The sequence below is a fragment of the Stomoxys calcitrans genome, chromosome 3 (assembly GCF_963082655.1).
Source record: "Stomoxys calcitrans chromosome 3, idStoCalc2.1, whole genome shotgun sequence".
In the NCBI taxonomy this organism is placed as follows: domain Eukaryota; kingdom Metazoa; phylum Arthropoda; class Insecta; order Diptera; family Muscidae; genus Stomoxys; species Stomoxys calcitrans.
The window spans coordinates 96,999,833-97,025,188 of NC_081554.1; the positions used below are offsets into that span (position 1 = coordinate 96,999,833).

Sequence of the window (25,356 nt, forward strand, 5' to 3'; positions counted from 1 at the left end):
GAAACTTGGACCCAAATTTTAATATCATGTTCGTTTTCTGGTGGCATCGAATACCTTTCGGGACGGTCCGATAGGTACTTGACTCAAATTTTAATTCCATATTCGTATTCTACTCTCCAATACCATTCATTTGATACCTTTATTGTCGCGATCGGTCCACTTTTGATTTTAGGTTGTGTTTTTGGCATAAGGGGGAGGGCCCGTCCCCCTTCCGTTACCGAAAAATTATATAGCCTATGTTTCCCTCCAGACCAACCTACACAATAAGCGAAAATTTCGAGAAAATCGGTTCTGCCGTTTTTCAGTCTATACGGAACAAACAACCCGAGTCCCACATATCCGTGATTGGCTAATGTGTCAATTTTGTTCGTTTTCGTGGATGTGGGGTGACCCCCTGTACTTCGACATGAATGTGTATGCCAGATTCGTTATTTACTCCCGCATACTTTTAATTTGATACCCATTTTTTGTTTTTCGGCCCACTTTAGATTTTGGGTTGTGTTTTTGGGGTAACGGTGGATCAATAACGTTATCAATAAATCATAAAGGTTATACCTTATTTCTGACCATATTCGTAATCTACTCCCGAATACCTATCATTTGAGTCCCATATTGTCATGATCGTCAAATAAATTTAAGGGTCAAACCTATTTTAAGGGGTTTTGGGGCTGGGCGGTCCTCCAGGACCCAATTTTCATTATGAAATTCGTACTTTACTCTTGAATAGCTTTCATTTGAATCCCATTGAATTTTATATATAAAAAAGAATTACTTTGCGCTTATGCGTACACTTTTAAAGCTAAAAATTTTATTTTATAGATTGAAAGCACATAGGAATACAAAAAGTGAGTTATAGTTTTTATTATAATTATTGTGAAATTGACAACCATCATAAAGTGCCCGGAAAAAAAAACTTATTCCTAGAAGGATATTGATCTCATCATTTCGGGATCCTGGTTTCTCATTAAATTGAATAAGGAGTATGGTAAACAAAAGGTGTCATCTATATAAATGTATTGTATTTCTGTGTACAAAAGATAATTGGTCTTCCAAAATAGTAATAAGTGAAGATAGGTTCAACAATCAGAGGAGGGGTACAGAATGTGCAGTGATTTTCATAATCACTGTTCGTTTGCGTACTTGTTAATATCTAGATAAACTTCTAATAATACATAGATTCTTAGATTGATTCATAATATCAAAAAAGAAATAATAATATGTAAACTTAATCAATAATAACGCAGTTCAGTAATCAGTACTCGGTACTAAATGTGTGCATTTCTCGGTCATTTCGTTTTTGACTGTAAGGCAATTTTCTTTTTTAACATAAGATTTTTAACTATATACTAGCTAAGTGTGTTGAGTGGACATATCTAGGTTGGTTTCTTGTTGAGACGCAAAATACGTTCCTTGAGTCCTCCGGGTTTTACTTTTGTAGTTTTGACAGCTTTGCGCGATTGTACGGCCTTGGATTTCTTCAAACTGAAATTACAAGAAGAAGAAGTACATACTAAATTTAATATGATTGTTTGTCGGGCCAAATTTCATCTAATTGCACTCATAGCAAAAAGTTTGCTAAAAATGGCAAACACTGTCTGCTGAATATTTGCAGTTAATTTTGGTGCTATTATAGCAGTAGTTCTGCCATTTCAGCAGTAGTTCTGTAATTTCCGAGCAGCAGGCCTACTGCTGAAAAGTCCGTTGTTTGCTGAAAATGACTGCTGCTTAATTATGAAGCGGATGTTAGAAGAAAAAATGAGATACAAATGTAAATGTGTGTCTCAGTGGATGCTTATAATCAGCACTGAAAGTTTACTCTCCATAATATTTTGTCTTTGAATTTGGAAACAAGACCCCATGCCAGTCATGTTCACATTAGTAGAGCAATAACAAAAAATGCGAGCTATGCATTTCGAAATGTGCCTGAGCACATTTCGAAATGTATACCAATGGATGGATCAGGTAGCTTCTTTACAGTAATATTCCACAAATTAAAATCATTTCTTCCAACAAAATTTCTAAAAAAAAATTCCTAAAGTAATCAAAACAAGTAACTGGCAAACCATAACAAATAGCATGAAAATTTTTTCAGCAGATTTTTGTACTTAAAACGGCAGATGATGTTTGCTGATTTAGCTGACCGATATGTTTATTAATACATCGGCCCTATGTTTGCTGAAACAGCAGTAATGTCCGCTTTCCCATTTCAGCAGACAAAAACTGCAGCAGACAAAAACTTCTGCTGTTTTGAACAACAAATTTGGTTGAGTGTAGTTTATGTACTGTGATAACGTGCACAGATGTATATTTTAGAGTTATATAGAAAAAAGTGTAGTGTGGGCCTTATTGGTCTATATCCTGATATAGCTCCCATATAAACTGATCTCCCATTTAACTTCATGAGCCCCTGGAGGTCGCAATTATTATCTGAAATTTAGCATGATGACCTCTGTTACGAGCCTCAACGCCTAGCACAAGTATTGACCAAATCGCTCTGTAGCCTGATAAAGCTCCCATAACTGAGCTCCCGATTTAACATCTTGAGCCTCCAAAAGGTTCAACTAGCAACCGATTTGGTTAAAATTTTGCACAATGCCTTCTGCTATGACTCTCAAAACTCCGCCAAGTATGGTCCAAATCGGTATACGCATAACCTGATATAGCTTTCTTATAAACCAATCTCTTTATTTGAGTTCTTAAGGCTATAGAAGGCGTTTACTTTAACTTACGGCTTGGTCCCTGAATTGTGTTTTCCGTTTTACTGATTTCCGGCCCAGGTCGGCCCTTTTTAGATCCACTCTGCTGAAAATTTCAATTTTGACACTTATTGCTTTATTTTTGGCTCTTATATAAAAATAACGGTACTAACCATATGTTTATATCTGTGACACCTGTCGTTGACAAATGAGCTTTCAGGTATGTCCTCTTTAAGATATTTTTCTATTTTGGTAACCGAATTTAAAAAAATCAATTTTGCTTACATAAACAAAACTTTTAATTTATGAGAAAAAATATGTAGCATTCATTTGTTAAAAAATCTTACGAAAACGTCGATTAAAATCTTCTTACTTGAAGGGTTTTTTAGAAGATTAGCCAAACATTTCATAACATTTTTCATTTTCGATTTTGCATTTTTGTCCACCGTACTGTATTGCATTTTTGTCTACTGTACTATTTACTACACTTATAGAAAATTTTTTGCTGAATATAGCAAACACGGTTTGCTGAATATAAATTGTTAATTTTGTTGCTATTGTAGCAGTAATTCCGCTAACCCAGCAGTAGTACTGCATTTTCAGAATAGCAGGCCTAAAATCACATCTTTCAACTACATTTCTAAAAAAATTTCACAAAAATGCTAAAAGTAATCAAAACAAGTAACATCCAAACATAAAAAGAACCATACACATTTTTTTCAGCAGACTTGTGTACTCAAAAAAAAGATTTTGTTAGTTTTAAAGGCAATAAAAAATCTTTGCTAATGCTGCAGCCCTATGTTTGCAGAAACAGCAATAATGTCTGTTTTCCCATTTTCAGCAGACAAAAACTGCTCTGTAGCAAATATTTTTGCTGTTTTGAATAACAAATTTGGTTAAGTGTATATCCGCACATGGACTGAATTGGACCGCTTTCGTATGAATATTAAGAAGTACCGTACGACCCGTTATTCCGACCTCTGCAATTTAAGAGGAGCAGGCTTACTCGGTTCCTGGTGGAAATGTTTCTCCTTAGGGTAATATTGTCATTAGGGGAGGGATGGCAACTCAGACATTTCGACTCAAATATGGATATTAAATTGGTTCTTTATTCCCAACAGAAATGAAGTTCAGTTTAGGGGGTGCTTTAGGGCGTACCCCAAAACACTTGGGTCCAAATTGGATATCAAATTCGTTTTCTAATCTCAAATAACTTTCATTTGAGTCCCATATTGTCGTAATGGGTAAAATAACCCATTTGACGTATCATTAGGAGGAAACTTGGACCCAAATTTTAATATCATGTTCGTTTTCTGGTCTCGAATACCTTTCGGGGCGGTCCGATAGGTACTTAGACTCAAATTTTAATTCCATATTCGTATTCTACTCTCCAATACCTTTCATTTGATACCTATATTGTCGCGATCGGTCCACTTTTGATTTTGGGTTGTGTTTTTGGCATAAGGGGGAGGGCCCGTCCCCCTTCCGATACCGAAAAATTATATAGCCTATGTTTCCCTCCAGACCAACCTACACAATAAGCGAAAATTTCGAGAAAATCGGTTCTGCCGTTTTTTAGTCTATACGGAACAAACAACCCGAGTCCCATATATCCGTGATTGGCTAATGTGTCAAATTAAAAAATTTGGTTAAGTGTATATCCGCACATGGACTGAATTGGACCGCTTTCGCATGAATATTAAAAAGTACCGTTCGACCCGTTATTCCGACCTCTGTAATTTAAGAGGAGCAGGCTTACTGGTGAAAAGTCTGTGTTTGCTGAAAATGACTACTGTTTAATTCTGAAGGGGATGTTAGAAGAAAGAATAAAATACTTATGTAAATGTGTGTCTCAGTGGATGTTTATAATCAACTTTCCATAATCTTTTTTCCTTTAAATTTAGATACAAAAGGCCATGCCAGTCATGTACACATTAGTAGAGCAATAACCAAAATGCGAGCAATCTCAGCCACATTTCGAAATTTATACCACTGGATAGATTAGGTTTCTTCTTTACAGTAATATTCCACAAATTAAAATCATCTCTTCCAACAAAATTTCTAAAACAAGTAAAAGCGTGCTAAGTTCGGCCGGGCCGAATCTTATTGTATATACCCTCCACCATGGATCGCATTTTTCAAGTTCTTGCCACGGTATCTCTTTTTAGGCAAACAAAGGATAAAAGAAAATAATTGCTGTTATTGGAGCAATGTCAAGTAATGGTTCATTTCGGACCATAATTGAACTGAATATTGGAGACCATAGTAGAAGTCATTGTGTAAAATTTCAGCCAAATCTAGTAAGAATTGCGCACTTAAGAAGCTGAAGAAATAAAATAGGGAGATCGCTTTACAGGTGAGCTGCATTAGGCTATAAACCGATTCATGCCATATTCGACACGTATGATAAAGGTCATGAGAGAAGTCGTTGTACAAAATTTTAGCCAAATCGGGTAATACTTGCGCCCTTTAGAGGCTCAAGAAGTCAAGATCCCATATTGGTTTATATTGCAGCTATATCAGGTTATGGACCGATTTGAACTATTCTTAGCACAGTTATTGAAAGTTATAACAACCTCATTCAAAATTTCAGCTAAATCGGATAAAAATTGCGCCCTCTAGTGGCTCAAGAAGTCAAGACCCCAGATAGGTTTATATGACAGCTATATCAGGTAATGAACTGATTTCAACCGTACTTAGCACAGTTGTTGGAAGTCATAATAAAACACCTCATGCAAAATTTCAGCTAAATCGGATAAGAATTAAGCCCTCTAGCGGCTCAAGAAGTCAAGATCCCAGATCGGTTTATATGGCAGCTATATCAAAACATGGACCGATATAGCCCATTTATAATCCCAGCCAACCTACACTAATAAGAAGTTTTTGTGCAAAATTTCAAACTTATTTCTCTGGGTGTTGCTATACCAGTGCTGCTGTCGAGATAGACAGCCTATACTAGGCTTCGATAAAATCGACAAATAACCCAGTATAGCTTCTTTATAAACCGATCTTTTTTGCATTAGTTTTGTAAATAATATTGGGTTGCCCAAAAAGTAATTGCGGATTTTTCATATAGTCGGCGTTGACAAATTTTTTCACAGCTTGTGACTCTGTGATTGCATTCTTTCTTCTGTCAGTTATCAGCTGTTACTTTTAGCTTGCTTTAGAAAAAAAGTGTAAAAAAGTATATTTGATTAAAGTTCATTCTAAGTTTTAATTTTAAAAATCCGCAATTAGTTTTTGGGCAACCCAATATATAGGCTTCGGCCTAAACTTTTTAGTGCTTTTCAGTGCCGATATGTTTTAGGAGGCCACCGTAGCGTAGAGAATAGCATGTCCGCTTATGACAGCACTCAATGATGTGTGAGAAGTTTGGACGTGTTCCTTAATGGAATGTTCATGGGCAAATTTGCATTTGCATGTTTGAGAATGAAGAAAGAAATTGAAAATTTGTCAATTCCTCTAGTTCGATGGAACTACATCCATAAAAAAATCCGCTAAAAATAACAAACGCTGTCTGTTGATTGTTAGTAGTTAATTTTGCTGCTACTATAGCAGTAGTTCTGCAATTTCAGTACAGCAGACTTACTGCTGAAAATTACTGCCGCATTTATGTTGGGTTTGTTAGAAGAAGATTTTTGGAAAGAAAATGAGAAAAAAAGATTCCGGCCACTCACCCAAACTTCTCACGCTGAAGTTATCCTTTCATTGTTGTTGTTTATTGCACATTTTGTTTGTAAAAGACTTTTGAGCACAGGCGCATGTGCGCTGCGTTTTATGGCATAATAGGCATCAAGTAGGTATGAAGAACTTCTGCGGCATTTCCCTGTTTAAATACCTTTGCTCTGTTGTTATTCTATTCTATTTGTTATTGTGGTAAAATGCAAAATATCAGAAAACCCAAATAAATGGGTTTGCAGAATAAGATGTTGGCCAGTAGGCTAATTTAGATTTGTGTCCTTCATAGGTAGGCTAAAAAAACGTTGGCACAGCCAGATTTAAGCAAGTTCTTGGATGAGATATTGACCAGTAGGCAAATGGAGAGGTGTGTCTCAGTAACTGTTAACATTTCATATGGTTTTTAATCCAACCACCGAAGGATGGGTATATATTCATTTTGCCATTCCGTTTGCAACACATACAAAAATCCATTTCCGACCCTATAATGTATATATATTCTTGATTAGCGTAAGAATTTAAGACGATCTAGCCATGTCCTTTCGTTTGTCTGTTGAAATCACGCTACAGTCTTTAAAAATAGAGATATTGAGCTGAAACTTTGCACAGATTCTTTTTTTGTCCATAAGCAGGTTAAGTTCGAAGATGGGTTATATCGGAAATTTGGGACAGAGAGTTGTGTTAAGGCCTTCAACATTCTTCTTCAATTTGGCTCAGATCGGTACAGATTTGGATATAGCTGCCATATAGACCGATCTCTCGATTTAAGGTCTTAAGCTCATAAAAGGCGCATTTAATGTCCGATTTCGGTGAAATTTGGGACAGTGAGTTGTGTTAGGTCCCTCGATATATTTCTGCAATTCGGCCAAGATCCATCCAGATTTGGATATAGCTTGATTTTTGGGTACATAAAAGGCTCATTTATTGTTAGATTTTTCCGAAATTTGTGACAGTGAGTTGTATTAGGGCCTTCGAAATCCCTCTTGGTTTTAGCCCAGATTGGTCCAGATGAATACCAACGACCGCAATGTATATGTATGTAAGATCTTGTGATCAGGTAATTTCCTTTCAGTAATATCCCTCAAATTAAAATCTTCTCTACCAAGATAATTTGCGATGGTCATAAGCTTGACTACTTTTGTAAAAAATGCTCAAAGTAATCAAAACACATGACCGGCCATAAAATGTAAAAATAAATAATAGCATAAAATAAAAATTAAAACATTTTTTCTTTTCAGCAGATTTTTTTTCGAATATTTTTTTAGCAGATTTTTGTATTAAAACAGCAGATTTTGTTAGATGAAATAGCAGTACGAAATGATTGCAAAAACAGAAGCACTTTGTTTGCTGAAACAGCAGCCATGTCTGCTTTCCCTTTTTCAGCAAACAAAAACTGTTGTTTTAGCAAACAATTTTGCTGTTTTGAATAACAAACTTCGTTGAGTGTAGGAATTTTACACTGACACTCATAGTTAAAGTTTACTATTTTACCAGAGGGCCATATGAGACAGATAAAATCGACACTGAGGAGTTACTTACAGATCATTCCACAGCACAGCAATTTCCTTTTTCATAATATCCTTAAAATCATTTGTAAAATTGGTCCAATGTTCGAAGAAAGTCTTCGGAGTACAAGATTCTAGAGTGCCAGTCTTCGGTGAGTAGTGGTAGAATCTCATTGTCTCTACAAACATATCCCGACAATCGTCAAGTTCTTTGTAGAGTTTGTCAACAACTTTTGTCGCATGCTCTATGAATTCTTCCATTTTTGATTTGAATGGTTCCATATTTTGGGGTGTTGAGTTTGAAATTACCTTTTCGGTAATGGCTTTACTTGCTAAGAAAAAAACGAAGAGGAACGAGAGACAATAATGAAAGAGTTAAATTTGCCTAACAAAAAGTCATAACTCACATTTAAGTTGACGATTTAATTCGGTTATTTGCCGCCTGACCTCGTCGAAGTCCACTTGGCTGGCTCTCTCAACATCAGATGGTTCGGGTATGGGCAAGGGAATCTCCAGCAGTTGTACGCCTTCTTTGCGTTTTCGTCCAATGTAGGTGCGCACAATAAAATGCAATAGTGTGGTTTGAGACTCCTTCGATTTAACATCCTTGAGTTTGCTTAGAATTTCCAAAGTGAAACCATCTGCCTGACCCCGTTGGCGATTGCCACCGTTCATGTAATTGCCCAAAGTTAGAATAATCGCGAAAATCAGCTTTAACTCTTCACTTTCTATAAGGAATTGCGATAAGTGCATAACAACCTCAAGCTTGCGTTCAATGAGTGTTGCCGATTCTTCGAATTCAGCCATAAATACGATGCAGGATATTCGTTCGGTAGACATGGATATTTGTGAGATTTTCAGTAGAAATTGTTCGGGATAGTCTAGGGGAATATCGCTCTGGGCAGCTTCTTTGATTAGTTCCAGCTCTTCATTGGTGGCCTTAATATTGATGATTTGCTGCAGGGTTTCCAGACTGACAACCGATGTGTCGACATGATAGATAGCATGTTCTATTTCACAAAAATCCACATGTGAACTGCGCGAAATGATGCCGACATTTTGAGATCTTTTGCTGTCCAGCACTTTTGTGTGACGTACCCGCACCTCTGGCTTTACTTTGGGCTTGGTGACGGGCACAACAGCTTCGCGAGAGAAAAGCTCTGTGAACTCATCAATATTGTCCAATGATGTCTCATCGATTTCCTGCCAGATTTCTTTAGCCACATGAGGCTTGAACGCAGGTGCATCGTCAGGGGAACTTGTTGGACTGGAGTCAGTTTCATCCGAGGGCGTGGCCGATAATGTTGGTGGTGGCTTAGGCGGTGGAGGTTGTGTCACAATGCGGGTCCAGTAGAGGGGTTTCATTGGTTTTGGTGGATTAACGGCAGTCTTTCGTAGCGCTATATGGTGGGCATTTGGCGGAATTACTGATAGTTAGTTTAGATTGGGATCTTAGGGGAGATATACTTACTGTTTGATTGATTGAACCAGCCCCCCTCGGTTGGATTTGGCAAAGGAGCAGGTGTGGAGGGGGTTTTAGGAGTACCAGGAGGAGGTGGAGGTGGCGTAGTGCCGCTAGTAGATGCATTAAGATTATTTAGGGAAGGTATTGGGGTGCTAGCACAAGGTGGAGCCGGTGGTGGTGGTGGCGGAGGTCCTGAACCTAAAGGTGGTGGTGGCGGAGGTGGTGGTAACCCTAGAGAAGGTGGTGGTGGCGGGGGCGGTGGTGGAGGTAATGCACCCGACGGTATCATATCTGGCAGTGGAGGTGGCGGAGGAGGAGGTGGTGCGCCCGTGCTTGTTGTTGGCTTATCATTTGCTTCTGCAGATATCTCCTCAAGAAGTGATGCTTGCACAGCTTTATCGCTCGTTTCGGTTTCCCGTCGAGCGTTATCCGTACCGCCACATTTTGTGCAAACAAACTCGTGGTTCGCCTGCGATTCCTCAACTGCTTGCACTCCAGCCTCTTGCAGACCGCCAACTTCAATGCCTGAACTTCCATCATCACTTACGTTCTTGTCATACTGATATACGGTCGTCTCACTAGCATTAAGAAGATCCATCAAAGGTATGCAACGTTTCGAGGGTTTTCTCAACGGTTCACCCGCTGACATGAGATCATTGACTACGGCATGGACTTCCGCTATAGTTGAGCAACTGAGGAGTCTTTTTCTCAAGAGGTATTGAAAACCATTTTCCCTGTCTAATTGTGGTGTGTCCACTTGAATGCTTTTGGGCATTCGTGTTACAACGGCTGGGGTAGAACAGTATGGCCAAACGTTCACTTTATCCAGTTTTCCAGGGGTGTGGGGTTGAGATGTTGTGGGAGCTTCGGTATGTGTCCATTGGTACATATGGAAGGGCTGAAATAAAAAAAAATTTAGCAGTTTAGTTAGGGGTAGAAAAAATGGTAGGGCAACCATGAGCTGAGATCTTAATCATTTCAATGACTGAGGTAATAGCTGACAAATGATCGATCTTCGAATAAACTTCTTAAGGTCGTATTTTTAGCACAACCACATCATAAGGACTTATAATAAAACCTTATTTTTCGATCAACCTATGTGACCATTTGGGAGCGTTTTTTTGAGCTGAAACGGACTCTAGATACTTGCCCCAGATTTCAATATAAGATTCGTGTTTAACTCCCAGTTTGTGTGGGCGACCCAGACACGATTGAAAATTTTTTGATATCGCCAGAAAGGCTTCAAAATTCTACGAGTAAAAAAATTGTGCAAACTGTCCCTTCTTATTAAAAGTTATTCGCTTCAAAATCTAAAACTTCCAGAAAAAATAGAGGATTGCATTTTTTTTGCAAAAAATCATGGTGCTACCATTTTTCCATCATAACTTTTTATACCCACAACCGAAGGATGGGGGCATATTCATTTTGTCTTTCCGTTTGTTATACCCACCACCGAAGGATGGGGGTATATTCATTTTGTCATTCCGTTTGCAACACATCGAAATATCCATTTCCGACCCCATAAAGTATATATATTTTTGATCAGCGTAAAAATCTAAGACGATCTAGCCATGTTCGTACGTCTGTCTGTTGAAATCAAGCTACAGTCTTTAAAAAAGCTGAAACTTTGCACAGGTTTTTTTTTTTGTCCTTAAGCAGGTTCGAAGTTCGAAGATTGGCTATATCGGACTATATTTTAATATAACCCCCATATAGACCGATCCGCCGATTTAGGGTCTTAGGCCCATAAAAGCCACATTTATCATCTGATTTTGCTGAAATTTGGGACAGTGGTTGTTTTAGGCCCTTCGATATCCTTCTTCAATTTGGCCCAGATCGGTCCAGATTTCGATATAGCTGCCATATAGACCAATCCGCCGATTTAGGTCTTAGGTCCATAAAAGCCACATTTATTATTCGATTTAGCTGAAATTTGGGACAGTGGGACATATTTGGATATCGCTGCCATATAGACCGATCTCTCGATTTAAGGTTTTGAGCCCATAAAAGGCGCATTTATTATCCGATCTCGCCGAAATTTGAGACTTTGAGTTATGTTAGGTTCTCCGACATCCTTCTTCAATTTGGCCAAGATCGGTCCAGATTTAGATATAGCTGCCATATAGACCGATCTCTCGATTTAAGGTCTTGGACCCATAAAAGTCGCATTTATTGTACGATGTCGCCGAAATTGCGGACAGTGGGTTGTGTTTGGTTCTTCGGCATCCTTCTGCAATTTGGCCCAGATCGAGCCAAATTTGGGTATAGCTGCCATATAGACCGATATCTTGATTTAAGGTTTTGGCCCATAAAGGCGCATTTATTATCCGATGTCGCCGAAATTTAGGACAGTGAGTTAGGTAAGACCCCTCGACATCTTTCTGGAATATGGCACAGATCGGTCCAGGGTTGGATATATCTGCCATATAAAACGATCTCTCGATATAAGGTTTTTGACCCATAAAAGGCACATATATTGTCCGCTTTTGCCGAAAGTTGGGACAGTGAGTTGCGTTAGGCCCTTCGACATCCCTTTTGAATTTGGCCTAGATCTGTTTAAATTTGGATATAGCTGTCATATAGACCGATCTATCAATTTAAAGTCTTGGTCCATAAAAGGCGCATTTATTGTTCGATTTTGCCGAAATCGGGGATAGTGAGTTGTGGTAGGCCCTTCGTCATCCCTCTTCAATTTGGCTCAGATCAGTTCAGATTCGGATATAGCTGCCATATAGAAGGATCTCTCAATTTAAAGTCTTGGCCCCATAAAAGGCACATTTATAATCTGATTTCGCTGCAATTTGACACAGTGACTTATGTAAGACTTTTCGACATCCGTGCCATTTATGGTTCATATCGGTATATATTTGGATTTGGCTATCACTAAAACCAATATTTTGTTGTACAAAATTTAACAATGACTTGTACTTATTAGACCCCTCTATATCCGTGTCGAATTTGGTCCAAATCGGGCCATATTTCGATAAACCTGCTATGGGGGCATAAATTATGAATTTTTTACCGGATAATGACAAAAGGTGGTTTACATATATACCCGAGGTGGTGGGTATCCAAAGTTTGGCCCGGTCGAACTTAACGCTTTTTAACTTGTTTTTCTTTAAGTAGGTGTTATATTCTTTTATATGTAAATGTAGATGCGATTAATGCTGCGGAAGTCCCGATTTGACCAACTAATATATCTGTTAAAGCAGCCCCAAATTAAAAACTTTTAAACAAAATTTTTTTTCCTAAAATTTTTCAAATCTCACAGCACCGCTTCCAAAAGTTTTTAGCACTTTCAAGTAGCCCCAGAAGTCTAATAACAAATTGCAGAAGGTTTCTACATTAATTTACTAAAAAGGTTATTTTTAGCGATGTTTATACCTTATTTTGGCCAGTTGGAACGCCTTTTGTAATATATTGGTACATTTATTATTTTTTTCTTTAAAGCAGCATTTTATCTATAAACTGTGAAAAAATCATGATAATATTTCTATGCATTCCGATTTTAAAGCTAATCAAAGTTACACGTCATTGTTAAAAAAAAAAATTAATTTTAATTTTTTTCCATTTTACCCCATTTTCGGAATTTTTCCGCACAACTTTTTAATACAATAGTCCCCTGAAATATATTTTCAAAAATGTATAACACATGCATAAAAGGTGGAAGGTTCTCCCCTAATTTTATTTTCAAATTGCTAACCTCAGGTGAAAAATTCATCCGGAGAGTCAAAAAATCTTGCAGGGTGACTTCGTGTTTTTTGATTTGCGATGGACATTTATCATCCAATTTTTTTGCTTACAAAATTGACAATAATATTGCTGTATCATGAAAACCCAAATTTTGCATACTTATTGGAAAATACCTCAACATTGTATATATACTTCAACTATGTATAGTTTCGTGGACATATCTCTATCCGTTCAAAAGTTCCATTATTATTTCCAAGACTAGCTGAACCCGGCCCGCTCCGCTGCGCCTTCTTTTACTTTATATGGAACAAAATTTAGTGAATTGCCATGCTACGAAAATAGAATATCGCTTGACTAACAGTATAACAATATAACTGCCTTTATCTGAATCCATATGATCTTAATTGGTCTATGAATTCGCTCGGAGGGTTTAGGGCCATTCTAAAAAGGCTTTATTTGAGACCGATATTCTCATGGGGATTTTGGGAGTGGGAAGGCACCCAGGGTGGTGGTTGGTGGGTTAAGGGTGTAGTATGAAACCCAAAAACGTGGTAACAATTTCGTGCTCTACTCCCAAATACCATTCATCTGAGCCCTATATTGCAATGGTCGGTATATATATATATATGTCAGATTTAGGGGTGTTTTGGGGGATGGTGTGGTTCCCCAGATACTTAACTCTGAAATATATATCAGCATCGGGCTCTACTCTCAAATAACATTTATTTAAACCTCATATTGCCATTGGGTTAAAGGGAGTTTATGGGATGAAACGTCCCCAAACACTTGGCTCTAACAATTGGTTATGAAATTAGTTTTCTAATCTCAAATACCTTTCACTTAAGCCACATTTACAATAATCAGTAAATTCTCTTTGTGGAAGGGCGGTACCCCAAATACATGGTCACACATTTGGTTATCAGATTCGTATTCTACTCCCAAATATCTTTATTTGAGCCCATATGGGAAAGGAAAGGGGAACATTTATTAGCATCGTGAAATACTCTCAAATATCATTTATTTGAACCCCTCATTGTTGTTGGTTGGTCCCGAATGTTGATATCAGATTCATGGTCTACTCCCAAATACCTTCCATTTGAGCCCCATTTTCCCATAGTCGGCATACATGCTCGGTTTGGGGGGTGTTTTGGGCGATGGGGCGGCCACTCAGTGACTTGGCTTTGAAAATATATATCAGATTCGTGTTATACTCTAAAAAACCTCTCACTTGAGCCTCAAATTGCAATGGTCGGCAAATACTTTCTTTTTGGGTGGTGTTATGGGGGTGGGGTGGCCCTATAGACACTTTTCCCGAATATTGATATCATATTCTTGCTTTACTTCCAAAGACCTTTCATTTGAGTCCCATATTGCTATGGTCGTAAATTTTTCCTCTTTGGGGGATGTTCTCGGGAATGGGCGGCCACCCAAACACTTGGCCCCACATCTGTATATCAGATTCGTATTCTACACTCAAATACCTTTTATTTAAGGCCCATATTGCGATGGTCAGATGGGGGTGTTTTGGGGAAGAGGTGGACCCCCAGAAACTTGGTCCCACATTTAGATATCAGATTCGTATTTTACCCGCAAATACCTTTTATTGGAGTACCATATTGCTATGGTCGGTAAATATGTCCGATTTAGGGGGTAAATATGTCCAATGATTGGCACTCAATAGACACTTATGAAAAACACTTAATAGACACCTATGTTTTGTTTCGCATGCCAATTAAAATTTAAGTTTTAACTTAAAATAGTGTGCCAGCTAAAAATTAAATTGTAACTTAATTTTTAAGGTATATGTAACTTATTTTTGTGGTGACATGCGAAACAAACATAAGTGTCTATTGAGAGTTTTTCATAAGTGTCTATTGAGTGCCAAATATTGGGTCTTATGCAGTTCTCTGATCCGCACATTCTTTTCAACCTAACCTAACCTACAAAATTTTACATCAAAAAGTATAAAGCAATGGATCCTTCAACAGGATAATGCCACAAACTTGTGGAATATGTTGGAAAAACTTCGTACTCAATTTAGAATATAATAATAATAATATTAGACTTTAATTTTCATGACTTTACTAATTTCAATTGGGATGTCCCATTGATTTAATGATTTTGTTGTATTATCTTTAGTTATATTGCAAATGCAAATTTGCCTATGAATACTCCATTAAGGAAAAGGAGCAAACTTCTCGCCTATCAATGAGGAATGTGCGATTCATGTTCATCCTGTGATAAAGGGCCTCCATTTTAAAGCCGAGTCCGAACGGCGTGTCGCAGTGCGGCACCTCTTTGTGGAGAAATTTTTACATGGCGGCATTTGTACAGAACCTCACTAATGTCGCCAGTATTAGGAGGGGATAACCACCGCTGAGAATTTTTTCTGATGTTTTCGCCAAGATCTGAACCCAGGCGTTCAGCGTCATAGGCGGACATTCTAACCTCTGCGCTAGGTGGCCTACCTTTAGTTATATTAAAGACAAGTTTTAAAAGATTTACTACCACTTTCTGCTACAATTTTGAGAAAAAAAATTAAGATTGTTGTATTAATTGAGTATGTGTTCTATTCAAGTGAGTGGCAGTGTTTAGCTAATATACCATTGGACATCATTGGATACTACAATATATCCATGCCCGCGGGCTCATCTTCTTGTGAATATTTGCAATAATGTGTAGTGTGTGTGTTTGCCCACCGCCTTTACTACTCCAAATTCCAAATCGCAGATGTTTAGCATCAAACCAATACTTATTTATTAAAACGCTCAAATTCCCCTAACAAAGCAAAGATTACAAGGCATGAAAGTGTTGATACAAATGAAAATATAATGAACTGACCACAAAAGAGTGCTTATTTTAACTACATAGCCGCAGAACATTGTCCATATCGTAGAGCGAGTGACATTATCGTCCTCCTCGTTTTGATTCAAACGGCTTGCCTTGCTTGGTTGGCGAGAGGCGGTGGCGGTGAGGGTGGTATTACCAGAAGATATCTGCTATTATTATTGTTAGTGTTAATGCTTCCTGTTGCCAATGTTATGTCTCTCTAATATCAACCAATAGGGGCCAATAATAATAACAATTATGAATGTTTCACAAGAAATTAGCATTAAGCTTTATTGGCTGTGGTAAAATTCATGACACCAACCATCAAACACTCCCACAAACACAAGCCCACACTCACACACAACCCAATGCTTATCCTTGGCAAGTGATATCATTGCCCCATATTTGTTTTCTTATGCTTGTCTAAGCTTCTGTGGGAAGTGAGCGAAAGTGGCAAACAGAGAACTAGTGAGAGGAATGTATAAGAGATTACATTTAAGTATAAATGAAAAAAGTTTTGTTTATGACTCTTTGATTTTTTATCCTCTACAAATCCTATGATGTTGTCTGAGTTGTGGTGATGATGAGGATGAGGATGAGAAGGGGAGTGATGCTATCTTTTGCCTGCCAAACACATGTTTCAATAAGTCATTCGAGTGTGAGCATACTTAGCCGGCTAGGGGGTCGAAGGGGACTACGATGTAGGAGAAGACACTTGCAGATGACAGTAATTCTTGTTTTGACACCCAAAGTTGGTCCCCATGGGAAAGTGAAGATTTTTTATGTGGGTGTCTCAATAGTTGTGCCCTGTCTGGCCGTATTCTTCGGCTGAATGATACTTGAATTAGCGATTATGATGATTTTACAAATTCTTTAACGAAACATTATCACAAGGCACAAAACACGACCAAACCAATGTTCGCTGCAGTGTTGCCACTTTAATCCAATAACGAAGTCAAACAGTGGCCTTTTTTCATTTTTATACCCTACACCACTACTGTGGTACAGGGTATTATAGATTTGTGCATTTGTTTGCACGCTAAGAAGGAGAAGAGCCTAGACCCATCGATAAATATACAGCGGTCAAAAAAAGTATTCATCATTAGCAAAATTGATAATAAATTCACTTATTTTGGGTAATTGAAGAAAATTTAAAGTAAACAAATAATGCAGTTTTATGCAATAGTTTATTTTTCGTAATATGTTTTAAAATAAATTCAAAAAATAAATTTAATTAGCGCAAAAAATGCAATTTTATATAATAACACCAAAAACAGAACAAAAAAAGTATTCATCATTGATGTGCTATCATCAAAGTCAAATTCAAATATTATTTGGGAATCCCCCTTTTCTGTTTTATTTAGTAAAGGAGGCTTTGCCCTTGAAAGCAAATATTTAATTTCATTGAAAATATAGTTTTTGTCAAAATGGGTCGTAAGCAAAACGAGGTTTCTGATGAGGTAAAAGTTTTGATAATAAAACACCACAGGAATGGTTTAACTCAAAAAACTATCAGTGAAATATTAAATAGACCACGATCTACTATACAATCCATCATCAGAAAGTGGACAGAAACGAAAACTGTTGACAATAAACCAAGATCTGGTCGACCAAAAGCACTTTCAGTTGGAGATGTGCGTTGGCTAGTGCGGCAAGTTCAGAAAACTCCGAAGACAAATGCGACCATTCTTCGTAAAAACACTATGGAATATTTAGGGAAGGAAGTTACTACACAAACAATTCGAAATACACTCAAAAGGCATAGTTACAGAGGAAGAACTGCACGTAAGAAGCCCTTTATAAATAAAATAAACCGAGTGAAAAGGCTAAACTTCGCAAAAATGTATGTAAAACAGCCCGAATCATTTTGGAAAACAGTAATTTTTGCAGACGAGAGCAAGTTTAATCTTTTTGGGTGCGATGGAAAGGTCATAGTTTACAGAAAACCAAATACAGAGCTTGAAGAACGAAACACAGTTGCTACTGTAAAACATGGTGGAGGTGGTTTAATGGTTTGGGGGTGTATGGCGGCTTCAGGAGCGGGAAATCTTGAAATTATTAATGGAGTAATGGATCATAAGTATTACATTGACATTTTAAAGAGGAATTTAAAAGATAGTGCTGTAAAACTTGGGCTTGGTAATAACTTTCAATATTATCAAGATAATGATCCCAAACATTCTGCTTTAAATACCAAGATGTGGATGCTGTATAACTGCCCCAAAGTCATTAAAACTCCTCCTCAAAGTCCCGACTTGAACCCAATTGAACATCTTTGGGAACATCTCGAACGCAAATTGAGAACGCGCAATTTTTCGAGCAAGAGTCAAATGCAACAGGTGATAATGGAGGAATGGACTAATATAGACCAAAATATAACCGCTAAATTAGTCCAATCGATGTCAAACCGTTTAAAAGAAGTTATAAGACGCGGTGGTCGAAAAACAAAGTATTAATTTTTTTAAATTATGTTATTTATTTTTTTGTTTTTTTGCAATGATGAATACTTTTTTTGTTTAATTTTTTGTGTTCAGCTGTAAAATGGCCCTTTTTGTTCCAATAAATACTATTTTTTTCTTTAAAAACAATGAAATTGTGTACATATATATCACACAAGCACTACTGCATCATTAGTTTAATATGTTTTTATTCCAATTGTCTTTTGTAGACTTATTAAAAAAAAAAACATTGAATGATGAATACTTTTTTTGACCGCTGTACATATTCTTGTAATCAAGGTACTGGTTGTGACTGGTTGTTGTCCGATTTTCACAAAATTTAGCATAAGTGTCTTTTTTGGACGAATGCTATTGAATTTGAAAAAAATCGGTCCAAATTTATATATGGCATTCATATATGTCTTTCATCCGATTTGCTCTTTTAAAGCTGTAGAAGCCACAATTTTGGTCCCACCTTACAAAATTTGGCAAGAAGGGTTTTTTTCAACGACCCAAATTGCTTGCAAAATTTTATTGAAATCGGTCCAGATTTAGATATAGCTCCCATATATATCTTTCATCCGATATACCCTCTTAAAGGTGTAGGAGCCACAATTTTGGTGCGATCTCTACCAAATTTGGCACGAAGTGGTTTTTTTGACGTCCCAATATGTGTGCTAAAGATTTGACCTATTAAGGCTGTAAAACGCACAATTTTGGTACGAAGTGCTTTTTATGGCGTGTGTGCAAAGTTTCAAAAAAAAAGGTCCAGATTTAGGTATAGCTTCCTTATATATTGGGTTGCCCAAAAAGTAATTGCGGATTTTTTAAAAGAAAGTAAATGCATTTTTAATAAAACTTAGAATGAACTTTAATCAAATATACTTTTTTTACACTTTTTTTCTAAAGCAAGCTAAAAGTAACAGCTTATAACTGACAGAAGATAGAATGCAATTACAGAGTCACAAGCTGTGAAAAAATTTGTCAACGCCGACTATATGAAAAATCCGCAATTACTTTTTTGGCAACCCAATATTTTTCATCCGATATGACCTTTTAAGGCTGTTGAAGCCACAATTTTGGTCCGATCTCTACAAAATTTTTTATGAGATGATTTAATTGACATCCCAATACGTGTACAAAATTTCATCAAAATCTTTTATGCGTTTCGACTTTTAAGGCTGTAGAAGCCACAATTTTCGTACCATCGTAAGAAATTCGTATAAGGTTCTATTCGATATTTGCTATCTATTAAAAGTATTACGTATGCTCGGTGGTGTAGGGTATTATATAGTCGGCTCAGCCCGACGTTTGCCTTTCTTTGTTCTTCTACATTTAATTTTACAACTTACTCTAGAGTAAGTGGAGGGATAACGGGGTTGGAAAGTTCAAATCGAACTATTTTTTTGCGGGTTAGGATCGGAAAATGCGCCGTATCCGTCAAGTCGGCGGTATAGACTTAAACCCCATCCTGTAACACCCTGTGATTAAGACTCAGCCCATAGACTGCAGTCGAAGAATGTATGTTCGTCGTCTTCTACTTCTTCCGCCTCGTACAAACAGTTGTAAGAAGGGCATTTACCCAGCGGTAAAACTTTCCCATTCTTGAAATACCCATGGCAGGATAACATCTGGCTTAGGTAGAAGTTCACATCTGCGTGCATAGATACAGTATGCACGAAGACGTGAACCTGTGTATATCAGGGATAAGTCGGTGTCTCCACCTGCCCCGAGCTTCGTTTAACCATCTCTGTTGCCATACTTGGATGGTCTCTTCTTCTACACGTCGTGTGTGTTCAGTTTGATCCACGGCCTCATGTTTGACTCTAAAGATCTTGTGTCGCTCCATTGCGAGGAAATCAATGGGGACCATGCCAGCGTTTATAAGCACGGCTTCTCCTGATACTACGCGATAAACTGATGTGACTTGTAGCACTGCTGTTCTATGCTCCGATACTATTCGCTTTGTTCTCGTAGCGTTTTTAGGGTCGGCGCCCACATTTCGGAGCCATAAAATAAAATACTGTTTGTGGTCTCCATTAGAATCTTTCTCTTGCTTGGAAGAGATCCACATATATTGACCATTGGCCTGCTTAGCCGCGAGTTTATTTCTGCTGCTTTCGCCGTTGAGTACTGGATTTTTTTTTCGTGTATCTTAACTCAGATTCCAGTCTCATCCCAAGGAACTTCACCGACGTCTTTGTGGGGACGGTAATATCTTCTATGTGCCTTATGAGTATTTGCGTTCAGAGCCAGGTCGGTCATTAATCTGGATATCATATCAACAAAACCTACATTACCGACTTAATGGTTGTGTGGCACAGAGCGTTCTCCAAGACTTGCCAAGATTTAGGACGGACGTATCTATCTGTAGAGTACCCCTGTGGATGCATACTTAGGCAACTGGCGGCATCCGTTGGTCATGTCGCAAAGACGTCGTCGGGAATAAATAAATGGCTTTTTAAAGCATGTCTTCGATCTCAGCCATTCGTTGTCGAGGGTAGCTTATTTTTCACAGATCACCTTGAGTTCGTTCAGCTATCCGCCACCCTGATAGTAGTCAGAGCTCGGCGAACTATCGATACAATAGTAATTTAAATGGACTAAATTGAAGCGTTGTAAACATACACGCCAAAATTACGAACACTCACTTAAAATATTGGTGATAAACAATTTTGGTGACCGCAATACTTTTGAGTTTAAATATGTGGCATGAAGTTCTTGATAATTTGTATATAAATATGTATTAATGCCAAATGCAATTTGTATTATTTTTTTTTTTTGAATTTTTCTTGCAATTAATCGTGAATTAATCACGAATGTAAAAGTAAAGTTCAAGTCTGTTTAAAAAAAAAACTTGGCAGACCATACTTGAGGTTGGCCGTATCAAACTACATCCTGATATTGCACCCACGTATACCAACTAAAATTTTTGAACTAATACATAGTAAAATTGACACTTCTGAGATTTTTCATTCTCATATGCCCGGTAACTGCAAAAACCCTCGGTTTGGTCAATTTAAAATTACCAGTATTTGCATATGGGAACATGCGAAAAACACACAAACAAACTTGTGGTTCTTTTAAGAATGTATGTATATTTACCTATGACACTTATGTAATATGTATATACCCAAATACGAGTACGAAGTTGGAATACTATTTTCCCTTTTTACCAAATGTGGCAAAAATGTGGTAACGCTGTGCAAATATTTGGGTAAATGTGTTGGTGGTGTGTTCAGGATTGTGCTTTATTTTTATGGTAGAAAATAAACATAACTTAAAGTTTTACCACAGTTTGCTCGAATGAGTGAATTTGTCGAGACTCATTCTATTGCTAAATAATTTTTCTTAAGCTTTGAACTTTGGCTGAAAATTCAAAATATTTGCAACCTTTATTAAATAGTTCCGAAGGAAAGTGCAGAGAGAGAGAGAGAGAGAGAGTGAAAAATTAAAGGTGGATGTGGGCAATCTTCCTAAACACTTCTTAAATGGAATCATGCAGACTATGTAATTAGTGGAGCTTATTATTTATTGTGGAAACTGCTGTAACAGAATAATTAATTTAAATTTAATTTAAACTCAAATGAAGAAGAGTTGAAACTATTATTACATACAGGAAAAAATAAACATCGCTTTCAATCACGAAAGTATTTGATAAATTAATTTTATTATTGAAACTGCTTCAATCACGAAAATGATAATACATTTTTGAAAAAGTACAATAATTGCAAAAATTTACACCTGAGTAAATTACAAGTTGATCTAATTATATCTGGCGTCATAAAAAATTGCATCCGAAATATCTTTTATATAAAACTTAGGGTTAGCTTAGGTTAGGCCCCATGCCACCATGGACATACACCTAAGCCAGTAAACGGCTTGTAGTGCGCTCTAAATACTAAAAAAGAAGTAACCTCGAACAAGAAAATCTATGTTAGGATTTTTAAATAAGTGAGCTCGTAGTCCTATGTGCCCTATTATGACACCAGTAGCTATACTGACTTCCTTCTTACTTTCTTTCAGTATTAGCTTCGTCTTCTCACGATCTGGATTCCCCTATAGGATTTTTCTTGTCCTACCGACCGTTTCGCTGTTCCATACGGTTGCATGCGCATTCGTCGCACACGCCCTTAACTCGGACAGCGTCGATCCGAAAGGCTTCGGGTAAACCAAGTTTATTGACGGCCTTCACCTCCAAATCGTCTGCCTTTCATTCCCCCAAATTTCGTTATCGCCCGGCACCCAAACAATACGGATTTTCCCATCATCAGAGAAGACGTTAATCTCCTTCTTGCACTGCAAGACTGTTTGTGACTTTACCAACCTGGTTGTTTTGGCAATTCTACTGTCCGTTAAGATGTTCACACTAAACGTCCTCGCGTTAGCACCACACCACCGCATTCCGTGATCCCCCGGATCTCCGCCTGTAGAACCGTATTATGGTCAGACAGTCTAAAACAGATCTCGGTCGCTGGGTTCTTAATGTAGACCCGATGACCTGAGCTGCTCCCATCCACAATTCATTCTCCCATCGCTTTAAGTCTCATAGTCGCAGTGGCTGCCTCACACTTAATCTGTATGTCAATGGGTCGGATATCTAGAATAGTCTCCAGTGCCCTAGTGGACGTGGTCCTCATCGTTCCGCCTATGCCAAAACAACATGTTCTCTGAACTTGTTGTATGGTTCTTATGTTGCACTTTTTCTCCACAGCAGTCCACCAAACCACTGAGGCGTAAGTAAGTCTTGGTCTAATCACGCTCCTGTAGAGCCAGTGAACTATCCTCGGAGTCAGGCCTCATTTCGAGCCTACGGCTCGTCTACAAAGTGCCCAATATCTGTGAGCCTTCTCAGTACGCTCCTGAATGTGACACTTCCAATTCAGTTTTCTGTCCAAGATCACGCCTAAGTATTTGACCTTGTCAGATATCGAAATCGTCTTATTGAGGAAACGTGGTGCGTTAAATTGGCCCACCTTCGTCTTCCTCGTGAACAGGCATATTTCAGTCTTCTCTGGGTTAACATTGAGACTCCTAGGTCTAGCCCAGTCATATGCCATATGTAAGATCCTATGGGTCCTTCTGCATAGCTGGTTCGGATTCTTACCCCTTGGAAGCTCCTCAGTCAGCATCCGTAATAGATCATTTATAAAAAGTCAAAGTATGTTTGTTTTTTTCGTATCGACTCGAAAACGGCTGAACCAATTTTCTTAAAATTTGCACGGTTTTTGTATGTCGAAAGAGGGGCGGACTTCCCCTTTACCCCACAAGTAAACCATTCAAAAAACCCCCTCAAAAAGGTATGGCGATCGATCAGGGCAATATGGAAATCAAATTAAAGGTATTTAGGAGTAGAACAGGAATCTGATCTTAAAAATGATTGATCAACAAATTTTTTAATTGAAAACAAGAAAATGTCAACCACGATTGCAATTGTAATTTTTATACCCACCACCGAAGGATGGGGGTATATTCATTTTGTCATTCCGTTTGCAACACATCGAAATATCCATTTCCGACCCTATAAAGTATATATATTCTTGATCAGCGTAAAAATCTAAGACGATCTAGCCATGTCCGTCCGTCTGTCCGTCTGTCCGTCTGTCTGTTGAAATCACGCTACAGTCTTTAAAAATAGAGATATTGAGCTGAAATTTTGCACAGATTCTTTTTTTGTCCATAAGCAGGTTAAGTTCGAAGATGGGCTATATCGGACTATATCTTGATATAGCCCCCATATAGACCGATCCGCCGATTTAGGGTCTTAGGCCCATAAAAGTCACATTTGTTATCCGATTTTGCTGAATTTTGGGACAGTGAGTTGTGTTAGGCCCTTCGACATCCTTTGTCAATTTGGCTCAGATCGGCCCAGATTTGGATATAGCTGCCATATAGACCGATCCTCCGATTTAGGGTCTAAGGCCCATAAAAGCCACATTTATTATCCGATTTCGCTGAAATTTGGGACAGTGAGTTGTCTTAGGCCCTTTGACATTTTTCTTTAATTTGGTCCAGATCGGTTCAGATTTGGATATAGCTGCCATATAGACCGATCCTCCGGTTTAGGATCTTAGGCCCACAAAAGCCACATTTATTATCCGATTTTGATGAAATTCGGGGCAGTGAATTGTGTAAGGCCCATCGACATCCTTCGTTAATTTGGCTCAGATCGGTCCAGATTTGGATATAGCTGCCATATAGATCGATCCTCCGATTTATGGTGTAAGACCCATAAAAGCCACATTTAAGGTCCGATTTCGCTGAAATTTGGGACAGTGAGTTGTCTTAGGCCCTTTGACATATTTCTTCAATTTGGTCCAGATCGGTTTAAATTTGGATATAGCTGCCATATAGACCGATTTCTTTATTTATGGTTTTGGGCCCATAAAATGCTCATTTATTGCCCGATGTCCCCGAAATTTGGAACAGTGAGTTAAGTTAAGCCCCTTGACATACTTCTGCAATATCGCACATATCGGTCCAGATTTGGATATAGCTGCCATATAGACCGATATCTAGGTTTTAGGTTTTGGGACCATAAAAAACGCATTTATTGTCCGATGTCGCTGAAATTTGAGACAGTAAGTTTGGTTAGGCTCTTCGACGTCCTTCTTCAATTTTGCCCAGATCACTCCAGATTTGAATATAGCTGCCATATAGACCGATCTCTGGATTAAAGGTTTAGGGCCCATAAAAGAAGCATTTATTGTCCGATTTCGTCGAAATTTGGGACAGTGCTTAGTGTTAGGCTCTTCGACATGTTTATGCAACTTGGCCCAAATCGGTCCAGATTTGGATATAGCTGCCATGTAGACCGATATCTCGAATTAAAGTCTTGGCCCCATAAAAGGCGCATTTATAATCCGATTTCACTGAATATTTAATTGAAGTAAGAGGGTGCTAAGTTCGGCCGGGCCGAATCTAATACACCATGGATCGCATTTGTCGAGGTCTATGCGTGGTATCTCTCTTTAGGCAAACAAAGAATATTGAATAAGAACTGTTATGCTATTGGAGCTATATCAAGTTATAGTCCGATTCGGACTATAAAT

The 25,356-nt window shown here is 38.0% G+C and overlaps 1 protein-coding gene across 6 annotated transcripts in view; it reads right to left on the reverse strand.

Moving 5' to 3' along the window:
• Nucleotides 1-837: 837 nt before the first annotated feature.
• The window catches only part of LOC106091098 (protein cappuccino), a 321,527-nt gene continuing 297,008 nt past the window's right edge, over nt 838-25,356 (reverse strand). For 5 of the 6 annotated variants that reach the window (XM_059366107.1, XM_059366104.1, XM_013257526.2 and 2 more), the window contains 4 exons: nt 9,351-10,242; nt 8,287-9,306; nt 7,914-8,211; nt 838-1,482 (listed from right to left, as the gene is read on the reverse strand). In XM_059366107.1, the coding sequence (XP_059222090.1) occupies nt 1,374-1,482; nt 7,914-8,211; nt 8,287-9,306; nt 9,351-10,242 (2,319 nt within the window). In that variant the 3' untranslated portion in view covers nt 838-1,373. The remainder of the gene's footprint in view (nt 1,483-7,913; nt 8,212-8,286; nt 9,307-9,350; nt 10,243-25,356) is intronic. The other variant, XM_059366105.1, reaches the window with a different exon arrangement.